Source organism: Poecilia reticulata, chromosome 7 (genome assembly GCF_904066995.2).
Source record: "Poecilia reticulata chromosome 7, P_reticulata-male-v2, whole genome shotgun sequence".
NCBI lineage: Eukaryota > Metazoa > Chordata > Actinopteri > Cyprinodontiformes > Poeciliidae > Poecilia > Poecilia reticulata.
In genome coordinates, this window is record NC_088836.1 from 16452805 (window position 1) to 16479178 (window position 26374).

At 39.7% G+C, this 26374-nt stretch overlaps 1 protein-coding gene across 3 annotated transcripts in view; it reads left to right on the forward strand.

Annotated features, from left to right (window-relative positions):
• Positions 1 to 26374, forward strand: part of znf385a (zinc finger protein 385A) — an 83905-nt gene that overhangs the window by 30134 nt on the left and 27397 nt on the right. For 2 of the 3 annotated variants that reach the window (XM_008413642.3, XM_008413643.3), the window contains exon 2: positions 19906 to 20057. In XM_008413642.3, the coding sequence (XP_008411864.2) occupies positions 19906 to 20057 (152 nt within the window). Of the gene's footprint in view, positions 1 to 19905; positions 20058 to 23698; positions 24204 to 26374 lie in introns of those variants that run through there. The other variant, XM_008413644.3, reaches the window with a different exon arrangement.

Consider the following 26374-nt stretch of genomic DNA (forward strand, 5'->3'; position numbering starts at 1 on the left):
CACTGCCCCTCTCCTATCGTTCAAACAAACAAAAAAACCTATCAGCTGGTGTAGCGTAGAGCATGGAGCAAACATTTTACTTCCTTCACCAGTAGCAAGAGAGACCGGTGTGAGCTATATAGATAATCAGGCTTGTGACAAAATGTTATCAAAGATAGAAACATGCCATTATATAACATGTCACTTTTCCAGATTATAACATTTGTCTTCTCCTGCTCTGGACCCTGAAAGACAGGAGAAGTTTTCTTTTGTTTCTTTTTCTTTTGCTTTTCAGGGCTTCTGTGGGATTGTAATCAAACCTAAATCTTAAATCTCACCTGCAGCTGCCAGACCTGTAGGAAGAATGATCTCGCTTTCATTCAACTTACAGTGCCATGAAAACTTATAGATTTCTTCTGTTTTTTGTTTTTTTTTAAGTTATTCTGACTTAAAAGTTTCAGATCAAATTTTAATAGTACGAGCAACATGGAGTTACAAAATGATTTGTTAAGGGGACAAAGCTATCAGGATCATCTCAATTAGACATAAATTGATACTTTGACTAGACCTCTTCAAAACCTTTATTTTGTTCATGCTTAGACAGTCAGAGGTGGAACTGCTGCCCAACTCAAGTGCACTGAAGCTTAATAAGATCACAAACTGAAAGTTCAGCTGGAGTCTCCAGCTCCAAGGGGAGCTTTGTGGAAAGCTTGTGAGAGCGAGTGTTTTCTCAAACATGCATGAAGGAATCAAAGCAACACTCCAGATACGCTTCTAACAAAACACAAAGCATAGAAAAGTCCATTTTAAAATAATACATAACACTTATGTTAAATCATGCTTTAATAAATTAAATCACAATTTAAAAGCTGCTTAATGTATTGACTCTTTGTCTGTTTAATAAAATGTGTTTGATGATCTGAAATATTCAGGAGTAACAAAGACAGCAACAACAGAAGAAATACCTTGTTCTGGAAGTATTCATAAAAGGCTGTCTGAGGAAAAAAGAAATATCTTTAACTCACTGAATGCATTGAATTTTATATATATATATATATTGTATATATATATTGTATTTCCCACAAGATGCTTTCAATGTTTTCTAAGACTAACAACTCAAGCACTTTTTTAAACATAAAAGGAGACAGGCAAAAAAAATAATATCCGAGCTGTAGGTAAGAAAGAAAAACATTCAGTGGACTAAATTCACACCAGGGTGGGGTAAACATATTTTTTATGTGATCAAATAAAAGTCTTATAATAATACATATCTGCAAAAACTTGCAGTGGTGAGAGCACACTTCCTGCCTTTGTTTGCATAACCGAAGTTCAGATCACAGCCAGTAGTGACGGATTAAGCTCTGCTGCTTGACAGTAAAACCTGAAAGCATTAACCTGCCACATTAATTATGTAACCAGTAAATCTATACAGCCTATTTAAAACTGATGCTGTGACATAATGCGCTTCCCATCTGTCTCATGTTGAAACGGCATCCCGATGAATCCTAAATTAGAAGTTTCATGTTGACAATATTGAGGTTGAGCTCTGGCAGTGACGCACACATTCTGGACATCTGTTTGCTCTTGAAACGTTCGTGTCTTCTCTCGCTGCTTGGGTCCCGTCAGCTAAATAATGTGCTGCGGTTTTCCTTACGTCCTCATCCACATGTCTTCAATAAAAAACTGCGCAGATGTGCTCACCAGAGCACTGTTGTGGAGTCTTCTGATGTTAAACCGCTGCGTGTGCTGCTAACGTTGTGCGATTGCATTCGTATCTTTTATGTCACAGCAGAGCAAAGGAGAAAGAAAGGGCGGGGAGTCTGTTAATTTGGGATGCACTGCATGTGGAGTTAGGATAACCATCTTTTCTGTAGCTTTCCTCCACCCTTCTATTTGTTCAATTACCATTTACTGCAGAGAAAGAGAGGGAGGCAGCAGCAAGGCTGCTGGAGGAAGAGGAGGAGATGTGCTCAGTGATGCAGGGGATGAGGAAGTTAACGTGGAAGAATTGGAGTGAGCGAGTTCATAAAGAGGGAAGGACATGGGGCGAGATTTGAACAGGACGTCCACATAAATATGTCAGGTACAATGTCACGTCCTTCCAGCACACAGCCACTTAACATTCCTGCGACATAATTGGCTCATGTTGCATTTTTGTACGTTACAAAACGCTGCTGCTGTTTGGGCTGAGCTGTGGGTTGTTGGTGCTCTTTGAAGAAAACCATCGAAACAGAAATATTCCCAGTTGAAATGTACAAATATCTCTCTAGCTCCCTGTGTGTTTCTGGCAGGCGCAAGGTCCACTACATGCAGCAATTAGAGAGATGATATCCGCTGTCAGTCAGCGGCTCAAAGATGAAGCTGGGGCCTCTTTAACATGCTAATGGAACGCCAGATTCAATCAAAGCATTGTGTGGCAAAAGGGGAGGGCAGCTCTACTCATTAGAAAATAAATCATCATATCAACTGAGCCCAAGCTGCAAGGGTAAGCAGCACCTAAGCGACTAGATTGAACAATGGGGGAAAAAAATAAACTTACCTCTGTTGTCAACCTGTCCCTTGTTTACCCTTTGATCATCAGACTCAAGAAGTCGGCGTAGCGAGGAAGCAGACTCTCTGAATCATCTGGCACACAGAAAAGAGATTATGTAAAATAAGCACTACATCCTTTTGAGGTTTCTATCCTCATATACTGTACATATGGACTAATTGTGTTCCTACTTGGATGATGGCACTTCCCAATGATAAAATGATCAAATCAAAGATTGTCACACAATCAAATTTGAAAAAAAATAAAGGTTCTGGCTGGAACCTTTGTATTCACACGTTTCTGGTACATCCATAAATCTGATGCACAAGGAACATTTGCAAACAACATCAAAAGTTCAAAAGATGAATGGGTATAATACCATTACGCATCAATCTGATGTTTTAAAAACCTAAATAACAGATTAAAAACAATATTTTTCTTGTTGTGCTTCTTTAATAATTTAGCAGCAAAATTTTTTTGAACTGAAAATGTTGCTTATTTTGTCGAGGTGAGGTTTGATGAAAATGCGATTAATTGAGATTACCAATCCTGCAGTTAACTTAATGAAACATTTTAATCGACCTCCAACAAAACCTAATATAAACAGAAGCATTAAATGTTGTGATGATTAACCAGTTAAGTATCTTCACAAACCAAATTATACTGTGTAGCATTCGTTTACGAATCAAATAGGAGAAAAATGTGTTTTTATTAAAATAGTTTACCATAAGAAACACAAATAGGACTGTATCATATAATATTAAATCTGATAAAGAAAAGTCATGTAAATTAATTGCATGTATGCATGTTTTACTTCACAAGTATGGGCTAATTCTGTCGGTCTACCACGTAAAAGTAGACCGACAGAATTAGCCCACAGATTTTAATACTGTGCATTAAAATCTGTGGTTGTAAAGTGATAACATATGAAAAAAAGTTGATGATTTGCATATGGACCTAATAATTCAGCATTCATAGATGCAAGCATTCATTCTCCCCTAACCCTTGTTTCTTGCTATATTTTATTGTCCACCAACCTCCTCACTGGCAGACAGTTTAAGGCTCCATTTAAAAATCTTAATGCTTCAAGGCAGACATTTGAAAGCTTAGCTTTTCCCACATAAAAAAAAAAAAACTACTGAAAACTGTAAAACAATGTTCACAGAGGGACTAACAACTTGAGGCCAATAAACTCACGACGCAGCTGGATTATCTAAGCAGCCCCTTCATTGTAGACCATGCATCCAGTCACCATCTCTTTCTGATGGTTACAGATTAAAAGCTGGGCACATCAACACAAAAGTGTCCTTAAATGTCAACATGAAGTGAGCAAACTAGGAGCAGAACATTTGCATCAGAGATCCTTAGCTCTGATGTAATTCAGTAGTCATATTTAACAAGCACATTGCAGCATGTTTACAGTCTGATGTCCTCAGTACTCTCATTACCATGCTGCTTTGGCGAGCGTTTGAAAAGAAAAGAGCTCCTTTCATCCGTGCAGCGCTTTGTTGAGGATTGTTCCATGGAGGTGTGATTCATGAGTCCTCAGCTACTCTTTATTCAGCATCCATCAACGCTGGAGAAGGCAGGCTTGTGTGCGCAACGTATCTCATATGTCTATAAAGCAGAGTTTCATGGCAGACAAGATCAACTGGAGCAAGCTGAATAATGCATCACTTGTTATCTATGAAAAATGTGCTGAGTGTTCCTCAGCTGGGTTTAAAAGTTTGAGAAGCGGTTTAAGGAAGGGCTTAGCTTTATGTTTGAGCCATCCACCAACTGCAAAAGAAAATCTCTACTTTGACACATGAGCTCAGTTTTAGTTTTGTATCCTTATAATAAAGAAAAGTAGCACCCGCGTAAGAACATTTTGGAACTCCAAGAGCAAAACCATATTTGATTATGTGAGCTCCTTTAGCATTCATGTAACCACAACTCGTCGTTTGTGGCGACACCAATCACAGAGGAGATCCCTCATCATTTGAAATATTAAAAAGATTAACAAATGGAGCAACATATGGAGGTTTTTAATTTCATGGTAAATGCAATAGATTTATTTTCTTATCTAAAATCTCCATCCTTCCCAAATTCCTCAAGCCACCATGTCACCTGTATTATGGTTTCCTCCAGGCTGGATATCTTATCTCTGAAAGGATCTGGTGTCATTGTTATTGTCCCACAAAGTGTAAATGGGCTGGTTCACCTATTTTTCTGCAGAGTGATAGAGTTCCATACCTGAGGGTACCGGTCTGTGGGAGGTGCTTGGGAATAAAGTCCCCAGTTATTGTTCTTCCTGAGTGTGTGATCACTGCCTTGAAGAAGGGAAGATGAGACGCAGATGGGGGGTAATATTTAAGTTTTGGTGGGGGGCTGGGTTGCAGGAATCAAACGGGAGCGAATGTGAAGAAGACGAGGGGAGAGAACAAAAGTTAAAAAAGAAGAGACAGACAGAGCATATCATTCCCACAATTCTGTTTAAAACCTCGATGTTCAGTGATGTAGTTTGTCCCCTTTTTCTGTAGAAGGCTAAGACCCTATTGCTGCAGCTGCAGTGTTGGATCACTGTTTCTCAGCAGACAAAACAAAGCAGTGTCCTTGTTCCTCCTCATAGCATTCCAGCAGTCCATCCATCTCTGACTCAGACATGGCCTGCAGCCATCAATATTCACGGTGGACAAAAAGAAAAACTGTGATCTTCTTACTATAGCTGCCTGTGAATCAAGGGAGGAGCAGTTACCAAAAGAAATACACATAAAAGATAGGAAACCTGAGACCTCAGGGATTGCAGGGGTTTCGGGACAATACTGTGTAGGTGTCTATCTTGGAATATCAGTCTTTGTCATTCCTGTGAGGGTGTGGTTAACAAAGCCACTAAGCAGTCATACAGTCACAGTTGGATGGACATCTATGTGTCATTTGCAGAGACGTTCACAGGCAATTTTTCTCCGAGTAAAGTCTGAGACTTGAGGGGCAAGTCTCAAGTTTTGGAATATAAACTTTAGATACTTTTAATGACTGAAATTAATGGTTCAGAAGTCAAAATTGCTTCAGGTTATTAATTCAAAATGTTAACCCTAAAGGCAAATTTAACACAAGAACATGAGACATTGTTATTAAAAATATTTAGTAAACATGTGAAACCGCTAATAACAGCATGTAGTTTGTTTTAAAAACTAATAGTGTGTCATTTCACACTAGCTTGAATATTGCTCTGTACAGCGGGGCAGTAGTTACCACTTTCGCAAAAAAAAAAAGTTTTATTTTTAACTTTAGCTGAGCAGGAATTTCTCTACATACTCTGGTCTTACTAAATATCCCATCTGTCTAAAAACATGCATATAATTTCACCTTAGAGTGATGAGACGATCAAGGCTGTTTGGCTTTGTGACAGAGAATCCCTCAAGCATCTACCTTTCATGTTATGCGCCAAAACATAAATATAACGGCTGGGTTTGAAATCAAAACAATGTATTTAAAAGTTGATGTAAAGTTTTATGTCCTGACCAGGATTTATTTTATTTTATTTTATTGTATTTTTTGTGTGTGTGTGTGTGTTGGGTACTGTTACAACCCAACCCAGTCAGGGGGAAGGAGAAGTAACATTAAAGAAACCTAGATGTTAAAGGTTTAACAGTTTGGGTTTATTGTTTGGGTCTAACAAAATAAAAGGGTAAAAATCAACAATAATCAAAAGGTAGGAGCTTACAACAAAAAGTATTAAATAAAACAAAGTCCACAAAGCAATCACTGTTGTACCAAATAACTTAACCAAACAAAAATGGTTAAACAAAATTAAACAAAACAAACTACAAATCTGTAGCAGAAATACCAAAATCCCCCACAGGGACAAAAGCAGGTTACAAAAGCTGTCAAAGTTTACAAAAGCTATCAGAAAGACAAAGCAATTTTACAACTGTCAGCAAACACCCAACAAAGTGACAAGCTGTCTCAACAAAGAACCAGCCGCACCTTCTCCCAGGAAGTCTTGGGTTTGAAAAGGGAGGCCTCATTACAGATTGGTGGAGCTGACAATTGGTGAGCCAATCAGCTCTGCTGTGGACCTCGGGGAGGATGAGGGCTACATCCAGTTCCCAGTGGAATCAATTAAGCTGCAGATATACAGAAAAGGAAGAGAAAAATAAAACGTACAAGGCCACTGGCCGTAACAGGTACTAATCTTATTCTTTTAAGATCAGGCATTTGCCATCACAAATTCTCAGATCAAACTCTTTGCTAAGTCTTAACTCAGAGATACACTCACATATTGTACTTTGAAAGTTAACTGGCAAATTAAAAACCCAGCAAGGTCATGGAAACCTCGTTTTAATTACATTTTTCTAGACAACAAGAGATGCATAAACCCAGATACGTTGTGGTTTTGCACACTTGAAGTTATATTTAAATAACCTGTTATAAACTATATAATATCTATGCTAAAACTCAAGTGTAGTTTCTTTTTACTGTGGCTATAGGTGTTATTTTTAGACTTATATTTCATAAATATTTAGGTTAGATAAAGTCTCAACTGTCTGCACTGTCAATGGTACATACTGTATTGTTTTTACAGTATAGAGGACACTGCGTGTAATTTTAAAGGTCTGATGTGCTCATTGTGATGCTCCCTGTGTTAGCACGTTCTCAGCCATGCATGCCTTGTCTGCAGTGTCTGTTCATGTTGAGAAGTTCAGCCCTGCTCCCTCTGTGTTCTCATTATCCCTGGCTGTCCCCTACCATTAACCCTGGCAGCTATTTATCTGTCATTATTGACCTCAAAACACCGTAAACACTTACTGTCACCTCACAGAACACACACACATGCACACACACACGAGTGTGTGTACGCAGAAAGTCAAACAGACCTCACACTTACTTGGCTTTTTACGGCAAAATGTTTTGGCGTTACTGACTTTAAATGCTTTGGGCTCAATATAAATTTGATTGATTCAATTTGAATAGAAATTCCAATAAGATTTGAATTATACTGGCCTATCCATTCTGCCTCTTAGCGATGTTTCCTGCTGGTGATGAGGATGTGAAGGTGTTTGTGTGTCCGCTCTTAACGCCAGCTGAGCATTGCTTAAACCCTTCAGCCACAGTGGAGCATTGTGGCTGACGACTCATCAGTTTGTGACCACAGCGCCATCATCTTCTCATGGTTATTTGCAGTAGGATATTGCACCATGTCACAAAACTCAAATCACCTCAGACTTTTAAACACGGCAGTAATCCAGCAGCTTTCCCTGTCACCGGGACTCAAACCGACTTGGAAAACTTTCGGATGTGCTGGAACAGGAGCATGCAGCTAAAATCTGAATCGTCACGTTCTTTTGCTATTATGGACCCAAAGTCTCTGAGGAATATTTTCGACTCCCTGTTGAATCTCAGAAAGTGAACAGGGGTCAAACCTGGTGGGGTGTGCCTGATAAAGTGGACCGTTAGTGTAGATTAGTCAGAAACTTTTGTGAATGAACGCCAGGCCACCAGGAGACAACGATGACTCCATTAGAAACAAAGATTCACTTGCTCATTTAGGAGCAGCAGGAGACTTGTTCGAAGGACTAAAGAAATGTTTACTTGCTTCTATTATACAACCATGCGCCTTAGTGCTTGCGTGTATTTTAAGGTCGGTGTAAATGGTTGGATTGCAGAGGAAGGCAAAGGGGAGTAAAGACATCTCTGTTTAGCACATTCCATTCCATTATTTTTGCATTATGCCTCCCCCCGGCCCTGTGGCTCATCTTTCTTCTCTCTATCTTTTGTGGAATACCCAGTCATCCCCCTGTGTGTCGACTGACGAAACAGACAGATAATTAAATCCTCCCAGCCTTGATGCAGCTACTTAGGAGAGATCAAGGTACAACCTTTGGGGGGGGCTTTTCAGGGCCTGCTACTGTCATATTATCTTACTAGGGTGTCATTACCGCCACATCTAGTCTGTCATTAGACACAACGTTCTCCTTTTGGGAGGGAAGGAAACATTTAATCTGTTTGATTAAAAAAAGCAGATTAACGCAAAGATGAATGTGGCTGCTTCCAGTGGAAAATAGATGTTTTGCGGTCTTGAAGTAAATCAAATTCAGCAAAGGTTTTAACACAAAGAAACTTCCATGATTAGAGTGCAAACAAAAATAATCATTGTTTCTGGTGGGTTCCTGGCTGTTCTGAAGACAGAGATTGACTTGAATTTGTTTTCACTTTCCCCCAAAAATGTAAACAAGGCAAATGAACCATGGATTATCTCCATTTTCGCTTGTTGAAAGCTGTTTTAACTTTGTTTACCGTTGTGCTGTTGTCCTTTATTCAACCCGTGGAGCACATGCAAGTTTTAGCTTGTGGTCAGGCTGCAGTATAATGCAGTATAAAGGGAACTACAGCTGAGAAAATAAGCATAGAACATGTCAATGCTGTTCTACTGCAATTGGATGCCTTTAACCACCCCATGACCTTTTACATATCCATTGCCCATTAAGAAACCCAAGGTCAAATAACTAAATATTCAGTGTCATTCCCAAGTCAAAATTAAAAAGCACGGGGGATTATGCATAGCTAGCCCTATTATCTGGGACAGTCTGCCTCTCTACATTAGATCTGCTCAGAATGTCGAACATGCAAGAAACTTTTGACAAACTGTCCTAAAGTCTTGAAGGTTCTGGTCGCCTCGTCATAGAATTTCAATTTGATTAAAGTCAAGTAACTGACATTGAAACAGGTTTATTTTTTTTCTCTCTGAAAACCATAAAACTTCCCTAAAAAGTTTCTTTGGCTACGTGTTGTGGTTCTGTCTTGATGAAACATCCACACTGGTTCCGCTACAGGTTCTTTCAACTGTTCCTTCTTCTGAAAAACAGTCCTAAACCATGATACTTCCACTTCCAAACACTACTGATGGCATTCTTTTAGGGGATGACTCCTCTTCCAAACATGGTATTCACAACATCCAGAAGTTCTGTTTGGATCTATGTAATATAGTATTTTCTCGGCTTTAAACTGTTTTTTTCTTCAGCAGTGGGGTCTTGTGCAATAAATGCTTAAAAAGAGGCCATTGCAGTTACATTTCCTAAATATCATGGAAAAATTGTACCTTCTGAGATTATGTTCCTTCTGGTTCTCCATCTTCATGGTGCTAAATGGAAAATTCAGATGCTTAACTATACATCTATAGTCAATGTCATCAGTGTGTTTTGGAATAAGGTCTTGAGAGCAATTTGCTTTTGCCCATCATTAAATGCTTCCTGTGAAATAATTTTGTCATGAGAACCCTTTTATAGACCATCAGTAAGATCTAAACTAGCTGATATTCATTTGAACAATAAGAGACAGAACGTCATTAGACAGACAGCTGTCCATGGCTTTCTGAACCTCATCTTGTTTATGAGTTTATTACTTTATAACTTTGCCATTCCCTTTTGTTTCACTTAATGCATCTATTTTTTCATCTTCTATGCACTGTCTCAGTCGATTTGGGTTGTTATAAATATCTGATGAGAATTTAATGTTAGTGCAATGAGGAGGTCTTCATTACTGGGATTATTTTTACTTGAGGAACTTGTGTGGCACTTTAAGAGCGCCTTTTGCACTCTAATAAAACTAGCACTTTATTTAGCACTGCACTTTAAGCATAGATTTGCACATCAATAACCATTTGCACACAAGATGTTTTAATCATCTATTGAATATGTGTTGAGTATTTTCATAACTGGCATGTAGCCTTTTGTTCTGGGTTCGGCACAGCTGCTCCTCATTGAGAAGTGAGAAGGTTGCCTGTGTGAAGGGAGCATAATTGTTACTCAGAGCAAAGAGCTACTGGTTAGTAGAACTTCAGCTAATGTTTGAGTAGAATCTGTAAAGTGTGGACGCGCTAAGATGGGGTGACTCACCTGTGTTTTCTATGTCCTGTCCAGGATGTTTGGACAAATATGTCCCCAGGGGTCCAGACACCATTTTTAGGTTCTGGGAGAGGCCAGGGAAAAGAGTAGGGATGGGGGATGGGGGGGGGGTTGTTTGTGGTGTTTCATAATAGTGCTTATGCTGTAAGGAAATTGTAAATCGGTGAAGTCCCCTGAGAATTGAAGGTGGTTTGGTCCTTCATAGCTGAGTCTATTTAAGGCTACAAATGTACCTGTGGTTTGTTCTTGATGACTAAACTGTCGCCGTTTCCACCTTACACTTCCTCAACCTTCACCTCCGCTGTAAATCCAGTCGCCTGGTTACGTATAATATCTTAATTTTAAATATAAAAAATGTTAACATGTTCAAAATGTTATTTATATGCTGCAACATTTTCATTGAAAATGAAAAGATTTCTAAACCACATTTTGCAAACTTCAAGGAAGAAATGGTTCCTTTGTTGGAAATGTATTTCTCAAACTTTCTTTCCCTTCACGGAAACTGAGCTCTCATAACCCTTTCAGACTTTAAACTCAGACTCGAGTATGTCTAAAGAGACAGAGATGCACACTCCTTAAGTGTTCAAAATGCAAATGCAGAAGCCACTCATTTGCAGCAATGAAACAAGTTTTAGCTTTGCCCTGCAGAAGTCTGCTGTTGAAGCCCAGCATCACGCCAGGAGTTCAAACAGATTTTTATCTCCCTCCGTTTAACTCGTACGCATGTATTAACATTCATAGGAAGATTAAAATTTTCATAAAGTGATTAAAGATAGATTTAAGGGAGATAAAGCTTGATACAATTTTCCAGTTAATATTGGGGCTAAATCTTCAGGGCTCTCTGCAGCACACTCTGGTGGTTATTTTCGCTCAGATTTTATATATATCTATATATATTTTACAGTTTGTACATAATATGTTTGTGCGTTGTTGCATTCACACTTACCTTTATTGGCATAGGCTGCCTCGTGTGAGCTGAAAACCTGACTATCATTATTCATTTATTGAAGCAGTTTGGGAAACTGTGTGTCAACATGGAGATGTTGACACACACATTTGACGCCACAGATTTGTTATTCAGGGTGCCAACGGTTTGGGTGCCATATGGTCAGAATTAAAGTATGCATTGTAAAGTAGTCGATTAAAGCCAGAGTTACAAGTTAATGATAAAGCCTGGGAGACTTCTGAAGCTCGTAACCATTCATTGAAAGAGATCTAATTAAACACATGCCAGTTTTTGTAAATCAGCGCTATTTTCTAAAGTGGAAACAGCGAAATGTGTAAAACCTTTGAAACAGCTAATTGCTCTTGATGAGATGACTTGGAGAACTTCAAGACCTCAACCAAGGAAGAGACCCGATTGGAAAAGGCTGATATATTCTCTCTACCTCTGTTTTTGGTCCAGGCTTATCATCCTACCTCCACAAACAAAAGCAATTGGCTCATCCTCTGAGCATGGTCACAGGTGTGTACAGCACAGATTCACTCAGAGCTCATCATGACAAAGTAAAGGAAGAAAATCTTTTAGTAACGAAATGGAGAGAATAAAGAGATAGGAATATAGATAATTAATGTACTTCTATTCACACTAGATAAAAAAAAACTGTTTTGTACTTCCATTTTGGGTTTCTAGTGCTTTTCAAAACAGCACAAGCGCTTACAAAGACCAGCTTAAACTACAGCATGTATTGGCTGTATTGTGGAGATATCCGCAATGCATTTTATGCATTATGGATATCCTAGATTTTTATTGGCAGAAACCCAGCTTATTTCTGCCAATAAAGTTTATCTGGTGTCTTGAAAATGACCTGTTTTAAAAATCTCTGGAATGTAACGTCACAAATCACCAGGCACTTCCCTTCAGCTAGCAACTCCAGCGAAACCCAGGCCATCACCTGCTAACCCAAGCGGATCTCCAGTGCGTTTATTCAGCTGGTTTTACCGCTCTATGTTTGGTTCAATGACTGTTAAGTGTTTTGTTGTTCACTTATCGTCCAGAAACCACTTGCTGCATTCTTGTTGGTTGAGCACAAGGCTATTCTTCTGCTTTTCAAAGATGCATGGTTGTATAAATACACATTGGTTTGCAGCCATGTGCAAGTGTAAATGTTGGCCAGCAGCAGCTTAATTGGATTTAAGATGGGTCTATAGGCTATATAAACATGTTTATTAAATGTTTTTAGTTCCTTTCAAAACGAGCTGTTTTGGGTCCTCTTGTCACTCTAACCTGTTCAGACAATGCATATTTGAAACTAATTATATATATATATATGTTTTCAGTCCCATAAAGTCTAATGCAACAACAGAAGTCAGTCAATCAGTAAATGGTTTCCACTTGCGTGTGATTTAATCTCCTTATAAATCCAGCTGTTCTGTGAAGGCACTGTTGTTTTACTGGAAAACCTTAGCAAACAAACACCACCAAGAAGAGAAATAAACACAGAGCACGGTTTTACGGAAGGAAGTTATTAAGTTTAAAGTATAGTTTGGTTTGAAAACATATGCCAATGGTTAGGGCTACGCTAAGTTAAAATCTGACAAATCATCTTGTCCTAACCCCCAAATGATGTGAGACTGGGACGGAGGTTCAGGTTTAAGCAGGACAGCAACCCAGTGCAAAGACTTGAAGACTGTGTTTGCTCTCTGTCTGACAAACTGAGATTTTTTCGTTTTAAGAAAAAAGGAAAAAAAATCAGTCTCAGGATGTGCAAAGTTGGTAGAGGCATGCCCCAAAAGACCCTTCTGATCATTCCGAGAAGTGGTTGTGTTAAGTGTTAACAGAGAGGAGCTGAAAACAAATCCACACCACATTTTGTCTTTGTAAAAATGACAGAAAAATGAAGCATTAAAACCTCATATCATTTTCTTTCCACTGTTACTTTACCAATGAAGTTTGACTGTTACATGGCACAACGTGAGAGAAATAAATTTTTAAAGGGTTAAGAATACTTTTGACGCTGGACATTAAAAATATAGTTCAAATGAAGAAACTTGTTTTAAGTGAAAATGTTCTTTTTCTACCTGGCAGTGTACATAGGTTAGACACTTGAAGTTAATACAGGCAGAAAACATCCTAAACCATTAAAAGGAGACAGGAAATGTCAGTGATGTACGAGTCTCTGTGCATGAGGGGAAAAGGAGGTTTGATGAGAAGCAATGGTTGGATTATTCTGAGAGGTTCTCCCTGTTCTGCCTCCTGGCCTCTTTAAATCATTTCACTGACTCAGAGTTCTCTCAATAATGTATACATAAGCCCAAGGCAGGTTTTCTCAGGATTTAGAGGCAGCAATTATTCCGAATCCCCAATGCGCTAAAAACCTTCGGTTGATCAAATAAATTATGAATGGCACGCCGTAAATCAGTAAACATAAAGCCTGCTGCAAAATTTCAAGAAGCATAGCGCCAAATTCATTAGACATAGTTTAATTAGGTTAATCCTAATAAGTGATTATCAGATGTTGGAAATATGCCAGTCTCAAACAAATCAGCATCTAATGATGAGTCCTTTTTTTCCCCTTACATAACATGTGGCGAACAGGTGCCTGCATCACAGACTTGCAGAAATACAAGTTGGCAGTCATCTCATTCTCTCTGCTCTCGCCGCCAATAACCCTGGCACATCTGTGGCTGCCCAGTCTGACTGGTGCTAGCTACCCAGCTCCCATTGTTTTCTCCTGAATGCACCCAGTGCCCATGGGAAAAAAACTGCCTGAACACATTCTGGCGCAACCCACACAGGCTGTTAGATAATCTAAAGACACGAAAAGGTTTTCTTAGCCTAGATTCTGTAAACAGCTTTTTTTTTTGTTCTGTTTGTTTGTTTCTGTCTTGCAGCTCCACAACGAAAACCCTCATTGGTGCTTCTTCCAAGTAGAGCTGTGCCCTTAGCAATATTTCAGCAGCACTGTACAAAAAAAAAAGTGTTTAACTGCATACTGTACTTACATCATTTTGTTACCTAATACGTGAATTAACTCAATTCAGTTCAGCTCAGTTTGTTTATATAGCACAAATTCACAGCAAACGTAATCTTGAGGCAATTTACGAACAACAATTTTTGTACAGATCGCTCCTCTGACTAGACTTTTGCACAAGAGCTTCATCATAACATTGGATAGAGCTCATGTGTTCTTTCTTTCACACAGTGTGTTTCTAAAACTATCATAATATGCACTGCTTGTGATCATCAACTGTTTATTTAGATGCATGTGAAATCATGTCAAATAACACATATAAAGAAAATGACTTGTATCAGAAAGCTAAGAACTCAGTGTGAGTATAAATTCTTCAACCTTGGACTAACCTGTGTTCAGCCAAGATAAATTATATCACTTGTTGTAGAGCTATCTCTCCTAAATCTATATTGTCAGTGCAACATTGTACAATTTTGCACTTGAGATGCAGTGTGTGTTTCATATAAAGGCCGAATGAGACACAAAGGTAGAACCAACCAGAGTCCAATTTGAATCAAGAGCACTTGTTTTGATTCAGATTTTAAAGTTTCAGAATGCCTTTTCTTTATTTTGACTCCATTGACAAGCTGTAACAAACATTCCCAGCTTCACCAGCTGGTGCTGCATAAAAAAAATATTCTGAACTCCAAAGGGAGGAAATGCCTACTCAACACATGGGGTAGACATAGAAGTTTGAGCCTATCTGGATAGATGATGTTGACGACCCAAATATTCAAGAAGAAAAAATCAAAGGAATAAGTTGTGTCTCATTGAAACAGCCTATAAATCTGTGCATAAGTATGTTCCTACACATACACAAAGATGAGTAAGGAGAGTGGTCAGTGGTCAGCCCAGACAGATAGACATTTTTTTAACAGGATTATGTAATAAAATGTGCTGCGTTCTGTTCTTTTATTTTCCACTATGCGATCTGTACCAAAACAGTTTTTGTCTCTATTTTTTTCCTACTTTCTTATACCTACATGTGGCAGATTTGTCTTTTTCACTTGTACACTTGATGACATTGTCAACATGTTTGTCTCATTCGCTTCTATTCACATGTAAGCTATCAGTATCAAACAATAGATGTAAATCCAAATAATTTCTGACGGTCTACAAGTAGAAGACTCAAACAAGTGTGAACTCAAACATAAACTTGATCATGTTTGAGACAAGATAATAATATCCTCCAATTTAGATTCAATTGAAAACATGAATTTATGTATACTTTTTGTATCGCAGCAGAGCAAAGTTAACATGGGAACAGCTTAAACTACAGCATGTATCGGCTCCAGCAGAAATCTCTTTCTACCATCATAAGCCACTGTTGGTCTTCCAAAAGCGTTTTTGTCACAGCGCCACAAACAGAGCCTGCAGGGAAGAGAACAAGCAGCTTGAAATAGGAAGTGTTTGCAGATGTCTTTAGGTGCTAATTTCAAGACTCAATACATATAACTTTATAGATTAAAGTGTCCAGTCACTCCGAACCAGAAAGAACATCAGCTGTAGCTAGGGCTGAAGAGAACAAGGCAACATTCAAACCACAAAGCAACGTTTGCTTTGTGGTCTGAAGTCCTCTTCAGATTAAGGTGAATCTTGTTTTCTCATTTCATTTGGAAGTCAGGAGTGGGAGTGGAGAGGTAGGGACCGTGTTGCTTGAGGTCCAGCATGAAGTGGTGATTTTGGTGCATCACATCATCAAGTTCAAAGCACCACTATCTTTTATTCACAATGCATTTCATGCATTATGGATATCCCAGGTTTAATTTTATATTAAGAGCCGACACATTTCTCTGCTGCCAAAAGTACTTATTCTTGCTATAATGATTATGATATCACAGTTTTTTTATACCGAAGTATTGCGTTATGTACTACAAGATCAAAGGAAGATGGTGAACTTAATAAATGTCCAGTATTAATCACACACATGCAAAGTATTGGTGTAAATAATCCTTCCAATGTTCTTGGAGAGAATTTGTTTGTGTGCAGCTGGAGTTCAATGTAATTAGCTTTTAAAAGATTATAAAAGTTTGAGTTCAGTCAGTAAATCCTAATGTGTTTCACCTGCGCTCCCAATTCTTCAGTGTGCAGCAAAAAAAAAAAAAAAAAAAAAAAAACATCAAATAAAAGGTCTTTGTGGTCTATTATCCCATATGCCTGTTTTCTCCGCTGTCATAAAGTTTCCCTTTGGTACTTCTCACTTTAACACACGTACACGTACCAACGTATATCACAAATGACGTAGAAAAGCTCTTCGCTCACCCCAGAGTCTATCACCCACTCTATAAAGCTATTTGTTTGATTTACAGCGTAAGAAGATCCCTTAAGAGAGATTAAATTAATGGGGTAATTATACACTGTAGCCCAAGTATGATTTATCTAACTGACAAACACGCGCACATCCACAAATCACATTTGTCCCTGATGGGACAATCTCTGTCTTTGCCCGGAGAACGTCTGCGTGTCTCGCTCACGTCTGGTCCCGCTTCCTCAGCCAGATCCTCAGATTCCCCTTCCTCCCGCCGCTGCTGTAGAGACACATTGTGTCCTCCAGTCATCCCGTCTCTCTGTCCGCCTGCCAGACACGGCCTGACCCGCTGCCAGTAGCAGCCTCCGTGCTCAAGCGCAGACTCACAGGGGAGCTGCAAACATCACCGCTTGTGCAAATTCAGCGAACAAAGTGTTGCTGCTCTTCAAGCAGAGCACTAACCGCCCCAACCCGCTTCTGCCAGGAGGCAAATGCAGGCCATGTGTCAAGGCACGACAGTGTGTCCTGATTAATGCATTCTAGCAGTGCGATATTAGCCTTGTTTTTAGTGGCACGACCTCAGAGAGCGCGCTGCTGTCACCACTCACCGAGGAGGTTTTGGAGGACAGAGCAGCAGGAGCATCGCCTTTCTGTCCGCATCATGCCCAGCGAGTGTTACAGGCTTTAAAGTCCCGAAACTGTATGTTTGCACTCTTCATAAAACTGAAGGGTGGAATGAGCAAAAGATAAACGCTAGCAGTTCTGTATCATAGTGATGAAAGGCTAAAAGAGACAAGCTGGAAGTTACCAACAGGCACAAGTCCTAAAAACATAAAGGTGCAGAGTGTCTTTTATATTGTAGTAGAGTTTATTGTTGCTAAGTCTAAAATCTCCAGTGAGGGTCTTTAGGAGGGTCTTGCTGAAGGCAGTTGAATGCGTATCAGAGACCGATGTTGTCTTATTGATGTTTGGGATCTGGTTTTATCCATCGATACCCGTGTTTTCTTGTGAAGACTGATTGCTTGCTTTGTGAAGGACTCTTTCATGCTTCATGACTCAGTCCTCCACACCTGCAGGCCTACAGATGTTCAGCAGAAGGCAGACGAGCTTCAGCTGAGGCAGCGTTATCACCTCGTTCAACATTTAATCTCTCCGTCTTTTCCTTACACTCGCTAATCCAACATTTCGAGTCTCCATCTGGTAACTTCGTATTTGCCAATGCAGCAATCAGGTTGTGTTCTCTGATTGATTTTGGTTGATGGTTGCCTTGGGAAAAAAAAGCTCAGAGGTGTCAAATAATTCCCACCTTACCCAGTGGAAACTGGGAAGGCAGCGGAGGGAAATGCATTGTGGTTAGAAATGCAGCTAGAGGAGAGCTAGTAACCGAGCAGATGAGTAGTTTAGAGCGATCCCAAAAAGGACTGCAGCAAAGCTTTAAGTCTCAGAGGAATTTAAAGGCCACAGAAATCCAGTTGCGGATATTAAGAGGCTTAATCTAAGAGCGTGCTGAGGCTGAGTTTTGCTATGTGGAGCCCATCACTATCGTCCTTGACAGAGGTTAAAGAAGGGGAGAGGGGCAAAAGTAAATCAGAAGGAAAATGGGAACACTGGTGAGAAAATGGAGCTGAGTTTCTGTAAGAGGTCATCTGTAGAGTTAGATATCAGCTTAATTCAGTTTGTCGGTTTTCTCTCTGTTAATCTACACTCTTTTTCCATCCATCCATCCATCCATCCATCCATCCATCCATCCATCCATCCATCCATCCATCCATCCATCCATCCATCCATCCATCCATCCATCCATCCATCCATCCATCCATCCATCCATCCATCCATCCACCCACCCAAACATTGCCAAAACCGCTTCTCCTGCTCCTCTTGATGTGGAGAAGCTACGGCTCTACTCTGAGCCCCTCCCACTTTCTCACTCTTTCTCTAAGGAGCAGCCTGAACTCTTCAAGAGTGCACAAATCACATCTACCATACTGTGACTTGACACATCTAGGCTGCAAAAGACACAGCTTTTGTTGATGCATAAAGCAGCTTGTGCTGAGATGAAACTCATAATGATCAAGCTGCAGATATCTCCCAGGATAAGGGAGAAGATAACCTGGCACTATGGTGCATTACTGAAATCCCCACACAAAGAAGCTTTGTGGTTGATGTGCATGTGATTGATTGATTGCGTCACTCACACAAAGAGATTTGTTTTGTACAAAACATCCTCCAGTCACTCTTGATAGCACTGTTGCTTTACAGCAGAAATGTCCTGGATTTCAAGGAGATTGCATGTTCTTCCTGTGTATATCTGCCTTCCTATATATATCTGTTAGATCATCTGGTTAGTCTAGTGTGTACCTGTTTGGCTGTTTGTCCTGTGTGTCCCTGTATTGCCCTGTGATGGACTGGTAACCCGTCCAGGATGTTCCTTGCCACTTGCGCATTGACTGCTGGAAATAGACATAAGTTCCACCCTGCACAGTCAGGAAGTCTAGTCAATAGACAGATGGATTGAAAGGGGATTCGATGCTGATTTGAGATTTTGATATGAACATTTGATTTCCATTTGATACCATAATCCAGTCATTCTTACCATTTCTGCTAAAAGTTTTTTTTAAATATTATTTATATTCTGGGCAGACACAAAGTCACATCATGTGTGAGAGAAACAAGTAGCTTTAAAATGGAAATACTCATTTTAAACAAAGGAAAAAACAACATTCAATACTTCACTCAAGAACAACTTCCACACTAAAGAGTAGTGTTGTTGTCAGTGCAACCTTTGACTGCTTAACTATGACGTGTTAATGGACCAGAAAAAGTTTGGATTTTCAAGTTTCTGACTGAATGGTCATTAGCCAGAATAGGAGAAGCTGCAATCTGGATTTTTTTGGTGGGAAATGTGTGTATTAATTGGATCCAGAGTCAAAACCTTAATTTTGGTGACATGTATTGTGTGGCCAGTTGTTAAAGGAAAACGGAGGAAGTTTACAAACCAACAAACTTTAAATACAGTGTGTTAATATCTGGTTTAAAAGGTATAAATGTAAACTGACCAAATAAAGATGAATATGCCAATCTGAATGTAGTTTCATTTTACAGAAAGAAAAAAAAACTGCACAGAATATGCCGGAAGAGCTTCATCTTTAACCGATTTTCTGTCTCTCACCTTAATTTCTATACATGTACAGTAATTTTACAAAATATCAGGCAGCATAAAAGCAGCAGGACATTTTTTCTTTCACACAAATTGGAACATAAACATATAATTATGGTTTTGTGTGTGTTTGTCCTTGTTTTATTGTTCAGGAGGCATTAATCGGGCTGGGGCAGCAGTGCCGACGTTCCTGCGGACCCCCACGGTCATCCAGCCCCACCTGGACATGAAGCCCTTCCTACAGTTTCCTATGGAAAGCCCACCTCCTCCACACAGCATGAGTCTCTTCCACAACTTCAACACCGTAAGAGCCGACACGGATCCAGACAACACGACATGCTGCAGGCTTTTCAGTTATCCGCTACAAGCAGAACATGAACCAATTTCATCACAATTACATGGGACTATATAGCTGCACCACACAGCTGCAGATGCATGTTTTGGAATCAGAAATACGTTTTTCAGTAGTTATATTTTATTACGTGAAAGTGGATACGCAGTCTTAATAGGGTTGTGTCTTAGCAGGACTTTCCCAACTCACTAATACCTTATGTGCAAACACTTCGCCTTGCTGCTAAAATCAAAGCCCAATAATTAAAGAGGAGCTCTGAGGTCATCCTTATAGCTGCGCACTTCAAACCCAGCAGTTTGTTTGAAGTGGTGTGCACCCCGAGTGAGCAGAGAGGGATCTTCCCGCTCCCTCTTCCCTCTGGCTCTAACTAGCATCAGTCTGAGAAGGCCGCAGAGACATTCAGCATCTCACCAGCTCAGCATAATGTGGAGTGTCTGCTCCTTTAGGCTCCAGCGAACAATGTCAACAGCTTTCTTGTCAGCAATGTGTAAAATCATTCCTGGGCCATGTCCCCGTGTGTCATCTGGGATATTTGGCTGCAGATTGCAAAAGGGGGAAACACAGCAGCGCCCTCTGACAGAATATCAGCGTGCGCTTTAAACATTCATGGCAATGCCGAGATACATTCTGCGCATTATTCGACATGCTTTAATAATAAAGTCATTTTAATAGTCCTGGGTGGGCAATAAAAGAAATGGAAGCATGTTCACTGCCAAGCTGAGCTAAGTCACACGGCCCTCTGTGCAGCAGCAGATGTGAATTTATGGAGACACTGGAATTATGCAAGCACTTCTTCTGCCCTCTCGTTCCTGTTAGCGGAGCCGTTTAATCCCTCTTTCTTTACTCTGACTTACTCCCTCTGGGTCCTTCTTTCTCTCTCTCCCTTTAGTTGAGCCTTTTGTTCCGTCTTTCTGCTCCCCATCCTCATCTTCTGTGAGTTAAGTACGTCTGAAGGTCCACAGGGATTCAACGGATGTTAATAGCTGTTGCAGCTGACAGCTGAGAGGCAGCAGCAGAGGTGTTTTTCAGGTCTGCGGCCAGGAGAGGGAGCCATAAGGAAGGGTTGGAGGACACTCTGACCTTATAGTATGACAGACTTTCTAACACAGGACTTTGTCATTCATTTCACAGAAAACACATGAGTAGTTTTTAGTTTACATTACTCATTCACATTTACTTGAATGTAAATGAAAGTACATTTGGGAAAATGTACTTTCAGGAGTAGTTTCACAGTACCAAGCTTTTTACTTTGACTTGAGTAATACAAAGTATCGCTACTCTTACTTGAGCAAACATTATTTAACCACAATCCCATGAGATGTAGAGACACTTCAAGCTAATGGTAAAGTGAGCCTTCTTGTAAATACACAAGCTTTGTTGTTCTAATATTATTTTATATCTGCTGAGTCTTCTGAGACATTTGGAAATCAAAGAGTAAATACTTGTATATAATCCTCCGAAGTACCTTGTCCTATTCTTAGACTGTATACAGTACTACTATTACAAAGGTTTTATATTAATGAAATTTGTTTTGATCAATTACTTAGTCCTTGAGGAGCATTTATGCTAAGTATTTTTACATGAGTAAAAATATGTTGAAGTTGTTCTATTCTTGTGTACTCTACCCATCTTCTGGCGGCTTGTACATTGTTTCCAAAATTACAGTACAATACTACAGAGTATGACTTAAACACGTTTGGTTTGAATGTTTAGCTGAACACAGTTAATTGCCTGAAGCTGATCTTACGGTAATTTTGCATTTACCAGGCGCTTTGTGAGAAGAAAGCCGACAAAAAAAGGAAACTACTGATGCTTTGCTGCGGAGGAAGTTGTAGCCCTTGGCATTCCAAGACGTTTTATATTTGTGTATTCTGCAGATGAGTGCATTTCTACAGCAAGATTAGCATAGGAGAGTATCTGCAGGATTCTTATACAACTTCTAGATGCTCCTCTGCAGCAGCACATGCGCAATTTTAGATCCAAAGATATTTTTAATGAAGAGGTTGCGGTTTAGCAGAGCGAATTGTTCCCCATTCATCTAATAGCTGGTACTTCTGTCAGTCTTTTTTAAATATTTGATCTGTGCTGAGTTTGTGCAGCTATAATGGGACTCCACTCCACACTGACGGTTATTAGCCTCATAGCCGAGCAGAGGAATGGCATTTCCTAAAGCCCAATACAGCCTTAATTGTCCTCTAATGGGATTTGTCCTCTAGCTGCTTGTCTCACTCAATGTGCCTGTAGACAGTGATGAGGCTGACTTTTAATGTAGCTCTAGGTTGTCCTGATGTAGACACGCACTATTTCACTTTAGGTCTGAAAACCCTCCACTCATGTCGGGCTCCTAAAGCAGAGCGATAAAATACTGGAGTTTTAAGGCAAAATAGTCACAGAGATTTGACTGAGGAAGAAAAATCTCCTGGAAATCACTTCATTCACTCCTCCAAAGGATATATCAGTGGCATAACTCTGTCTTCAAAGCTCTGGTGTGCGAATCTTGAATATTTTCATTTAACATTTCAGCTTTTGGAATGAGCAATCAAAAGACTCTTCCTTTACGTTACCTCTCCACCCATGTGTGGTACTAGCTCATTCTTGCAGTTTTTTTTCTAGCTAATGGCTAAAATTGATCAGCTTTATTTAAATTCTCAAAAGCAAGTATTAAAGTATTTGCTTGCAAAACCTCTTTTTTTTTTGCTATTTGTACATTTCTGTTACGTTTGTGCACTTTTTATATATAACTGAACAAAAACAAACAAAAGTATGTTTTAACAGAAACTATTGGTGATATGATAAAAAAGGGATCTAAGCTGCTTCAGCTAGTACTGAATGAGTAATAATAATTAAAAAGATGATGACCAAACCCGAGCGCAGGATTACGAGACAAAAAGGAAGAACAAACTCATTAACACGTTTAACAGGAAAAACTGGTATGGAGGACAACAAATAAAAGAAGTCGAATTACCAAAACAAAACAACCAACTGGACTCTTTTAAAGCTATGCTAAGGCTAAAAAACAAAAAACAAAAAAAAAAAACATAAAAGACATTGAGTCCAAAACAAAACTACAAAATTACTACAAAACCAAAGTTTCGTTAATCATGAGACAATTGACTCTGGAAATATTAATCTTAAATGTGTACATATTGCAGATTTTGATATTATTTGAAGATTATGCATTGTATCTACAGTATTGCTCCCAGAAGCTTAATTGATTATACGTCTTTAAGTATTTATTATATTTTTTAAAGCAGTTTGTACAGTTGCAAAATGATTTCTAACATTTGACCGAATCACTTACATTTGATTATATAGGTACCTCAAACCATGAACATAGGCACAGTTTGTCTTCATTACCTTTTTCTCAACAGGAGCTAAATTTCCAGCTCCACTACAGATAATATAGATAATTAAACTACATTTTGTGTGAACAAAAACTAGGAGATTCGTGGACATGTTTTATGTGGCGAGTACATATGCTTTTTTTTTCATTACGCCAGAATTAGGGGATCAGGAAAAAAAAAAGATGATGTCTGTGATGTGAACCTAAGGGGGGCGGGGGGGGGGGGGGGCGAGGCAAAAGGACAGTTAGAAACTTAACCCGAGCATTTGGCTGGATGAAGAATGCATGAAGGGAAGGAGAGCGAGTGGGAGATGCAGAGACAGAAGGGGAGGAGAAAACTGGGAAGCAAAAGAAAATACACTGGAGCGTGTCTCTGAGAGAAGTAGTTGAGTTGTACAGGAGGAGGAGGAGGCTGAACAACAGACCCAGGCACTTGATAGGACATGTGTTGAAGAGAAGGATTTCTGGTGCAGCAACTTGAAGGAAAGCAGAGATGTTGTAAAAAAACAAAAAAAAAACAACAACAAAAACAGGAAAGGTCAGAGCTGGGAATGCATCACTAGGCACTAAGCCCTGTTTTCTGAGAGTTTGTCGGCGCCGGGCATTGACTCACTACCAGCTGAATGAGTGAAGAAGGTGCACCACACACTTTCTGTCTCACCCATGCTGAGACTCAAGCACTCACCTCAGAGAGCAGTGCAAACACAGGAGAAATAATGCAGCTTCAACCCTCCAAAGACACAGAGGAGAAGAGGGTGAGTACCAAATATCCTTTTCTTTCAAACTTTCACCCAACTGTGCTCGGATGTTTTGGATCAGTGCAAAGTGTCAGAGCCCATGCTTCAAAAGCCGCGTGTTTCCCTTGCTGGCAGAATGGGTCTTGTGATAGTAAATAGTGCGTTCTTCACTGAAGAAAGCTAATTCCTTTGTTTTTGTTTTTGTCTTAGTTGAGAAAATGTGTGAGGAAGTTAGAGATGATGACGGCAAAATTCACACCAAAGTGTAAAAGGTTTATGAGTTTTAGGTTTTTGCGCCAAACTAGAAGATGATTTATTGTTGTTAAAGCTGTTTGAGTCGTGTGGGTTTGTTGATGTCCTAAAACTGGAGGTTTTTGTGGCTTACCCACATCTGGCTGGGCTTTCACGAACTGGGCAAAAAACATGTGTAATTTATTAACTTCTATCAGATTCCAGAAATACTACTTCCAAAATTTCTCATAATTATGTGCAAGTGGGGGTCGTGGTAAACCCCTCCGCAGTGTCATCGTTGTGTTCTGCTCCTATTTCATGAGAACATGCTTTTTTGGAGGGCTCTTTGGGTGAGAAAAGACGCAAGCCGCCTTCCAAACAGGCGTGCTGGCAGCTGTGTTTTTAACAGCTGAATAGAGTTGATGGATCTGAGGTGACCCACACCCAGAGAGCCGGCCTGAGCGAGCCGGGGAGAAACCCGATGATTCATGCGAGACGGGGACCGCGCCTGCTCAGCCTCATGTTCAACTCTGCTCAGGCACAAAAATAATGGGTCAGATCACAACTTCCGGGTTGCAGACTGATGTCGGTATGCAGCTTACAAGTGCATTGTCTAACAGGATGATGCCTTTTTTTTTTTCCAACTGTCAACTGTTCACGCAGTTGACAGTTTTCTCTACATATTGACTCTGGTGTTTGTGTGAAATGGTAGGAAAAAATGTATTGTTTGCTTTTTACAATCCTACAAGCCATCTGGGTGTAAATTAATCTCAGTGTAAATTCATCAGAGGTGTGGAATCATCAGAGGTTTGCTAGAAAAACAGTAGAGAACAAGCAGAATTGTGAAGACACAAGAAACACAACTGACAGGTCAGGGAGGAAGACATGAAGATGTTTAAAACATGGAAAATAATATCACTGTTTGATCCATAATTTCAAACAGAAAGATGATGACATAACTCCAAACCTCCCAAGCTATGACAGGCCTGCAGCTAAACTGGCAGGTCAGGCAAGAACGCCATTTATAAGAGAAGCACCGAAGAGGCCCGTGGTGGCTCTGGAGGAGCTGCAGATATCCGCAGCTCAGGTAGAAGAAGCTGTGGACACGACAAGCTTTAGCTATACAGTCACAGAGTGACGAGAAGAAAACTGTAGTCCTGCTTCCAGTTTGCCACAAATCATGTAGAGGTCACAATAAACATGTGGAAGAACCCGCTCTGATTGGATAAAAGCAAAGTTTTTGAAAAACAAACATCACCTTCAGTCACATACATGGTCAAGCGGCCCCATCATGATGTGGGGATGCTGTTGCTTAAAAAAAGGAAACAAGCTACTTAGAGCTGGGATCAGTTGAATAACTCAAAGTCACAGGAAAGAACCTCTTGGAGGCTGTAAAGGAGTTGAGACTGAGGCAGGGGTTCTCCGTCCTGCAGGACAACAAGCCTAAACATACAGCCAACGCTACAATGGAATGGCTTAACTAAAAAATGTTCAGGCATGTAAGTGGCCCAGTCAAAGTTCAGACACAAATATAAATGAGAATTTGTAAATGTCTGTTGATAAATGCTCTTTTTTACTCCATATTGAGATTGAGCTGAAAATAGACAAAGATCTCATTGTCTACACTCTTCTTTTCACATGGATTCAGAGAGGCTAAATACAAAACACTTTCAGACTCATACATGTGAAAAAGTTTGCAAAATTATGCTTTTTTTTTTTTTTTAATTGCACTTGACAATTGTGCAGTGCTACGTGTTGGCTGTGCATAAAAATCTTAACAAAATATCCAGAGATGTTTGTGATTTTAATGTGATTTAATTGTGAAAAAGGTTTGGGAACCCTGAGCACTAGAACAAGGAAGTATCAGTATCTGAATTTACGGCCCGTATAGAGCAGAGCATGCTTTCGTCCGTTTCTGTGGAGAGAACAAGAGGGAGTCATGGAACTCGCCCGAGAAA